The sequence below is a fragment of the Arachis hypogaea genome, chromosome 3, assembly GCF_003086295.3.
Source record: "Arachis hypogaea cultivar Tifrunner chromosome 3, arahy.Tifrunner.gnm2.J5K5, whole genome shotgun sequence".
Taxonomy (NCBI): domain Eukaryota; kingdom Viridiplantae; phylum Streptophyta; class Magnoliopsida; order Fabales; family Fabaceae; genus Arachis; species Arachis hypogaea.
This window is the reverse complement of record NC_092038.1, coordinates 16988611-16997046: the sequence shown is the minus strand read 5'-3', so window position 1 is coordinate 16997046 and position 8436 is coordinate 16988611. Positions and strand designations below refer to the sequence as shown.

The window sequence follows — 8436 nt, the reverse complement described above, 5'->3', positions numbered from 1 at the left end:
TAATACCTATGGTAAATATTTAGAATCAAAATAATTTTTACCATTTGCTTTTTTTTAAACAAACGTTGAAACTAAAACTTGAAAAACTAACACTCGAAGATTTTTTTATGATCTATTTTCAAATTGAAAATAGGTTTAATTACTTTATTGAATTTTATCGTTTTATTTAATATTTAATTAGATTTTTATTTTTTTAATTGGATTCTTATACTATATTAAATTTATAATAAAGTGTTTAATGTGATAAAAATATTAAAATTAATAAAATATTTCATTAAACAAAATAAATATACCTAATATTTGATTGAATATTTTATTTTGTTTAATAAAATATTCTATTTTATTTAATAGATTATTACAATAATTCCAATGTTCTTGTTACAATGTGCATTTAGTTATAAAATCTAATATAATATAAAGACTAAATTAAAAAATACAAAAACTAAATTAAATTTTAGTAAAAATTCACATATAATTATTGTTTTATATAAAATTGATAACAAAAAATTATTAAAAATTTAATATATTTAATTAAATTATTATCTAATAATTTTTAACTATCAATTTTATTTAAAAATAAATATTTATTTATTATTTTGTAAAAGAAGATAAAATTTAAATTTTTAAAATTTTAAATTTTTATTTTAAAAAATAAAATATAATTTCTCATATTTTTTTAATTTTATTTATAAAATAAATAATAAAAATTTATATTTTATTTTTTAAAATCAAATCGAAGAGAATAAGATAAGAGAGAGAAAATTGAATGACCAAATTGCGATATCTAAAAGAAAATGTCAGATATAAAATCAAAAGGTTAAGGATGGAATTTAACCTAACCGTACCTTAGACTACGTTCTCCTAGGTTACTCTCCATCCGAACCTTACCACCAGTCTTTCTGAAAAACCCTCGTCTCCTCGACACACACGGAGGGAGGGTTTGTTAGCAGCTGCCGCAACCCCCAATTTCCATAACAAGGCAATGGCGACCTACGATCTCACGCCTCGGATCGCTCCGAACCTTGACAGGCACCTTGTGTTCCCTCTTCTGGAGTTCCTCCAGGAGCGCCAGCTTTACAACGATGGCGACATCCTCAAGGCCAAGATCGAGCTCCTCAATAACACTAACATGGTTGACTATGCCATGGACATCCACAAGAGCCTCTACCACACTGAAGACGTTCCTCAGGGTCTCTCTCTCTCTCTCTCTCACTGTTTTCGTTTAATTTTTATTTTAGTTTTAGGGGGATTTATTATTATTATTATTATTATGATTATTTATTTATTTATCGGTGTGGTGTCAGATATGGTGGAGAGGAGGGCGGAAGTTGTGGCGAGGCTGAAGTCGCTGGAGGAAGCAGCTGCGCCGCTGGTGGCATTCCTTCAGAATCCGTCCGCCGTGCAGGAGTTGAGGGCTGACAAGCAGTATAACCTTCAGATGCTCAATGACAGATACCAGGTTATATCGAAGTTTTCTTTTTTTTTTTTTAAAATAAAAATCAATTAGTCAATTGTGACGAGTTTTCGATTAGTGGGGAAAAGTGGGATTTTTTAAGTGTCTAGGTAGGTCTCTTGATGTTCCACTCATTCTTTTTCCTCTATTCCCATTAATTGTGTTGATTTAGAGTATAAGATACAAGATGGTTGGGAGAGGAGTGTGTCTTGGTACTGGCAACTAAGCAGAACATTGTTGCCCCAATTTTGGAATTTGGTATCGGGTTATTCTTCAGATCTAGTCTTTTATTTATAAGCTTGAGTCCATTATATATTTGGATTTCATGAAATCTCACTCTATATGATATAATGTTTGCAAAATTTTGTACGTCATTGCTTAATTGTTTGTCTATAAATAATAAAGCGTTTGTAAGTTTTTTTTTTTCCTTCAGCCTAGACCTTAGAGTCCTATTTATTTTGTGCGTGTGTGAGAGTGTTTGTGTGTGTGTCTGTTTGGAATTCTAACCATTTTAGTTTTGATTTTATTTATAACAGATTGGTCCTGCACAAATAGAGGCATTATATCAATATGCCAAATTTCAATTTGAGTGTGGAAACTACTCTGGTGCCGCTGATTATCTTTATCAGTATAGGGCTTTGTGCACAAATAGTGAAAGAAGTCTGAGTGCATTGTGGGGAAAGCTTGCAGCTGAAATACTGATGCAAAACTGGGACATTGCACTTGAAGAGCTGAATCGTTTGAAGGAAATCATTGACTCAAAGGTTGTTCTCTCTGATCTTTTAAGTAGCAGCGTGTACTCTTTTTATTTCATGCTCCAACGATATTGACTCCTCAGCATTGAACTTTGTTGCAGAGTTTTGCATCACCTATGAATCAGGTGCAAAGCAGAATATGGTTGATGCATTGGAGTCTGTTCATATTTTTCAACCATGACAATGGAAGAACACAGATAATTGATCTGTTTAATCAGGACAAGTATGCCTTCTTTGACTTGACCCCTCATTTCTGAGTGTCATCACACATAGATTTCATGTATTTTAATTTTTAGTTTTAATCTTCATCAAGCTGGTTAATTGCTTCCTGTCCCAGGCCATTTTTCTTGCATATTTTGGGATCAACACCGTAATGGTAGTTTATCTAAGATGCGGTTTGGTTTTCAGGTATCTAAATGCAATCCAAACTAGTGCTCCACACCTTTTACGATACTTGGCCACAGCATTCATTGTCAACAAGCGCAGGAGGCCTCAATTCAAAGATTTCATAAAAGTTATTCAACAGGAACAGAATTCGTATAAAGACCCGATCACTGAGTTTTTGGCTTGTGTTTATGTCAACTACGACTTTGATGGGGCACAAAAGAAGATGCGGGAGTGTGAAGAAGTAAATTTTCAATTCATCATTAATTCTTTATTTTTATTTTTATGTTTTGACAGATTCAGTTTGATTGAAAGACAAATATTGGGGTGTTTTTGGGGATGGGAGAAAACTGCCCTAGTTAGTATTTATAGTTGAGGTAACGTAAGGATGCAATATTGGGTGGAAGATATAGGTGGCTGTCAAATTCAAAAGGTTGCTAAAAGAATAAGAATGAGATGAGTAAATGTTGTGGTTGTGATGTAACTTTTATAGTCTATTATGTTTTCCTTTAGGCTTCTCAACGTATGTTACCCCTTACTATGTATAATTTGTAAATATGCAGGTGATTCTCAATGATCCATTCCTTGGTAAACGAGTTGAAGAAAGCAACTTTTCTACTGTACCATTGAGGGATGAGTTCCTTGAAAATGCTAGGCTATTCATCTTTGAGACATACTGCAGAATACACCAACGCATTGACATGGCGTATGCACCTTTCTTATTTAGAATGTTGTAGTTCCCTGGCTTCGTAACCCTTAAATGGACTTGTTAATATTTTGAAATGTTAGTGCAATTTTTCAACCACAATGAACAGCTTTTGTGCTTTTTACTGAGACGTCAAGAATCAATTAAAGGCACAAAATAAGTGATTTTGCATTCTCTGATACTGATTATATGTTTTCATGCAGTGCAACTTGAGTGTATATTGTTGGAGTTGAAAGAAAGAATATTTTTTTTTTGAGGTTGCCCAGTTGCTGATTATTTTATTTATTTATTTATTTATTTTTGCAGAGTTCTTGCTGAGAAGTTAAATCTGAATTATGAGGAAGCCGAGAGATGGATTGTGAATCTCATCCGTAGCTCAAAGCTCGATGCCAAAATAGATTCTCAAACAGGAACAGTTATCATGGAACCCAATCATCCCAATGTGTAAGTTATTTGATACAGATAAAGCCTTGTTTCGTTTCCAATCATCATGTACCATTTCGCCTTCCTTATTTCGTTTGTCATTTTATCATTCTTCGTACACCCCTGACCTTTGAGATTCTTATATATCCAGGTATGAGCAGCTGATTGACCATACCAAGGCTCTTAACGGGCGTACCTACAAGTTAGTTAGTCAACTTTTGGAACATTCGCAGGCGCAGGCAGCTCGTTAACTTGCTCGCTAGACGGACTTAAGATTAATCATTTCATCTTTTTAGATCTCGTGATTTTGTTTTGAATGTTTTGAATTTTATCGAACTACATTGGGCTGTAGCCTGTAATCCCACCGGAAGATGGTTTATCAGATTATGTTACATTTTGTTCCAGACTTCTAGTGTTGATAATCACCATTTTGTTCAGAATATTTACCATAAACTCCTCATGTTTCACGAATAATTCCATTTGGAGCTGGAGTGTGTAAGCTATCTAATTTGGTTTCGATATCGGAGGAATTCTACAAACGACCCAAACGAAAAGCTTGCTTACGAAGTCGTTCATTTGGTTCTTGTTTAGCGTGGAAAAGAATAATTCTATTAAAAACTGAAATCAAACTTTTCCGTGTTTCTTATGGAAAAAAAGTTGTCTTTAAAATTTAAAAAGAAAATCTGAAATTTTAATGACAACCTAGACATTTATGAACATGAACACAGAAATTTGTGAAGAAATACAAGACAAACAAAATAAAACACAGTTAATTACCACACATAAAACTTTTTACTATTCATTCACTGAAATTTCTTTTTCTATTACCTCTTCTTTTTCTTTTTTCATTTCTTTCTCTCAACATATTTATTCTCTTTTTTATGTTTTATTATTCATATGATATAATTTTCGCGTCTCGCTTATGTTTCTACCCTAAATTGGAGTATTTCATTCCAAGAAATCAACTTTTAACTTGAATGGTACAAAAACATAAAAATTAGTACATAAGAAAAGTACAAAAATTCTAGTTGAAAAACAAATTATTTTTAGTTGTCTACACTTTTATTTTTTATATATTTTTCAAGTTTTTCATCTTCCTCATCTTTTTCTTTCTCTCAACACGTTTCTTCTCTTCTCAACACAATTTTTCTTCGTGTTTTGTTATGATACTTGTTCGTACTAGGAGTGGAGATCACAAACATGAGAAGGAGAGTTGGAAGATCGGAGATTCTAACTTCGGCAAGTGTAGAATTAGACTAGGGGATAATCTACAAGATATTCCGATACTTAAGTTGGCGATGTGTTTTGATAGTATGATATTGTTTAGTGTTTATCTGCTGAGTTCCCTTTCCTTTTATCCCTGTATTTCGAGATTACCGTTTTTCCAGCATTTACTGCCTTTATATCATATTCATAATGCCATGAATTGGTGGTTTCATGACTTAGTAACGTGGCCGTTGTACCGTATCTGACATTATCTTGTAACGTCAGATAACATCAGATTCTTATTTAATTGCTATCGTATTACGTCATTATTTCTCTATAACAATGTCCTCAACTCGGGCCTCTTGACTTTGATGACTTTGTCAAGAGTACTCGAGTTTATGAAATTGTTTTTAAGGGGTATTCTTTAATCAGAATTCTAAGGGATTCGTAAGGAAACTGGCTTTCTTGGCACAGTTATAACTTTCCTCGGTTTACGAACTATTTGGTCATTTATAAATTTTTTTTTGCATCAATCAATGCCATATTAACTTCTAATTAAATAATCTTTAACTTTACTTTCTGAAAATACTTCTTCTTCCTTCTAAGGAATCCTCTTCGTTTCGGTCTTCTTTCACCACCATTATAGTGAAAAAAGATCACCTTTCTGCAAGCGTTTTCCAAACACGTTTCAAATTTTGGCTAATTCTAGTAAGGTTCTTTTATTTCCTCCGCTTTTTCCTCTTTTTTTTATATAACTTTCTAATATACATTTCTCATTTTATGCTTCGCACTTTAACTTTTTCAACTACTTCGTGTATTTCATCTATGGTTTTGTGCATTGTTTCATACATTCCCCTCGCAATTTTAGTTTTTGTATTTGATACCTTTGATTAGGTTTAGCATAGTAGGGGTACCGTTGTTTTAAGTTTCTGTAATTTGATAGTGACGGTTTTTATTTTTGCCCCCATTTTTCCAAACTCTTCTGTATTTTTCAGAATTGTGGTGAATTATTGAATTTTCTATGTAAATTTTAGAGTTTCTCAACCCTTGATAATATATTGGTGGTGTCCCTGTAGGTTTTTATGAGATGCCGAGGAAAAAAGTTATCGCGAACATGGTGGAGCCGCTAACCGTCCGAGGCCACGACTGGCCTGATTCCTCCAATGAATAGTGAACTTGAAGTATATATTTATTCCCGAATATCTGGGAAGGTCAAGGCCGTTCCTTCTACCATCACACAAGAGGAACTTGATAAATTGAGAGAGGCTAGGGTTATATTTAGTTCTGATATAAGCAATTTGTATGGTTTTTTGGTTCCCAGGTCCGGGGATAGATTGTGCCATATAAAAAAATATGCTGGCACTGTCCCTGACTGATTATCAATGTATAAGACTTTGTTCTCCCGGGTAGGGTTTGACTTCCTTTTTCCGGCTTCCAAGTGAGCGTTTTTAACTCACATTGGATGTGCCCTTTCTCAACTACATCCAAATAGTTGGGCTATTGTTCGTTATTTTAAACTTCTATGCTCGTTTTTAGACATTCCACCTTCTCTTAGGGCTTTCTTCTATTTTTTCACTTTGACGGTTCCCTTTAGATCACAAGGATATGGTTCGTTTTCTTTCAAAGTGTCCTAAACAGAAGAATTTTTAATCTGTTTGAAGAGTCTTACCACGAAATTAAAGAAAAAATTTTCAAAGTTAAAGGGGTTGAGGGTACAACTCATTTTTCATGACTTTGGAAGGTGGAAAAAAATTTAACTTATACTAAAATTTCAACGTGTATTTTGTGAAAATCTGAGTTAGTGGTGATAATGCTACCGAACTTGTGAGTATTAACATGTTAATATTGCTGTGGAACGAACGTCCTCTTAGTTTGAGAGACATTGTAGTAAATGAGCAGGCTGCTCGGAATGCTATTAGTAAGTGATGAGCGGATATTTTATACGCTTTTTGGCATCATTTTCATATAGTTTTTAGTATGTTTTGTTTAATTTTTATTAAGTTTTCATAGGTTTTAGTGTTAAATTCACATTTTTAGATCCTACTTTGAGTTTGTGTGTTTTTGTACAATTTCAGGTATTTTCAAGCTGAAAATGAGGAACTGGAGCAAAAGTCTGATTCAGAGACAGAGAAAGCACTGCAGATGCTGTCTGGATCTGACCTTCTTGCATTCCAATGAGATTTTTTGGAGCTATAGAAGTCCAAATAGAGCTTTCTCAATGGATATGGAAAGCCGACTTCCAGAGCTTTCTAGAAATGTATAATAGTCTATACTTTGCTTCAAATTAAAAGGCCCAAAACTGGCGTCCAACGCCAGCCTCCTGCCCCATTCCAGGCGTCCAGCACCCAAGGAGAAGAGACCAGCATCCAAACGTCCAGAGAGGACCCCCTAGCCAGCGTTCAATTCCCTAGAGGCCTCATAGCACGTGAATCTCATCAAAGCTCAGCCCAAATACTCACCAAGTGGGCCACAGAAGTGGATTTTAGCACTAAAAGATTGTTTTATCCTTTCTTATGTAATCCCTAGTTATTATCTTAGTATTTAAAGAACTTTTACACCTCTCATGAGGGGGGACGCAGACCTTTACACCAAATTTTTGTTTATCATTATATTCTCCATCAGTATGAGTTTCTAAACCTCCTAGGTTGAGAGGAGGAGCCCTGCTGAGTTCTATGAATTAATAAAAGTATTACTGTTTCTCTTCAATCCGTGTTTGATTCAATTCTAAGATGTATATTCGTTCTTCAACATGATGAATGGGATGATCCATGACAATCAGCTCCGTTCTTCATACTAAGACTGCGTGCCTGACAACCACCCGTGTCTTCTTGGGTTCGTGTGGATACGTGACTGGAAAGCATTGAACCGCCAGCTTGATTATACATCTCTTAGACGACTAATCCATGACTTCGTTGGGGACTTCTCGAGACACCAGTTCAACTGAGGTATGGGGAGATTAGGGTCTTTGTGGTAGAGGCTAGAACCCGAAGGAGCAATGGTGTACGAAATCGTGAGTTCACACTTTTCTCACAACTACGCGCAACTGACCAGCAAGTGCAATGGGTTGTCCAAGTAATACCTTATGTGAGTAAGGGTTGATCCTACGGAGATTGACGGCTTGAAGCAAGCTATGGTCATCTTGTAAATTTCAGTCAAGCAGATTCAAATGGTTATGAGATTTTGATGATTACAAACAAATTTAAAACATAAAATAAGATAGAGATACTTATGCAGTTCATTGGTGGGAATTTAAGATAAGCGTATGGAGATGCTTTGTTCCCCCTGAGCCTCAGCTTTCCTATTGTCTTCATCCAATCATGCGTACTCCCTTCCATGGCAAGCTGTATATTAGGGGATCACCGTTGTCAATGGCTACCATCCATCCTCTCAGTGAAAATGGTCCGGCTACGGGTTATCTAGGGCTAATCATCTGTCGGTTCTCGATCATGTCAAAATAAGATCCGATGAACCTTTTGCGCACTATCACTGTGCCCAGCACTCGCGAGTTT

The 8436-nt window shown here is 34.8% G+C and overlaps 1 protein-coding gene across 1 annotated transcript; it reads left to right on the top strand.

The window, feature by feature from the left end:
- The first annotated feature begins 744 nt into the window (after window positions 1-744).
- On the top strand, window positions 745-4174 carry LOC112789676 (eukaryotic translation initiation factor 3 subunit E). Its single transcript, XM_025831675.2, has 8 exons — window positions 745-1190; window positions 1305-1459; window positions 1990-2217; window positions 2310-2431; window positions 2617-2836; window positions 3156-3298; window positions 3605-3742; window positions 3873-4174. The coding sequence occupies exons 1-8, from the start codon at window positions 983-985 to the stop codon at window positions 3970-3972; spliced, it is 1314 nt and encodes a 437-aa protein (XP_025687460.1). The 5' UTR covers window positions 745-982; the 3' UTR covers window positions 3973-4174.
- Window positions 4175-8436: the final 4262 nt, after the last annotated feature.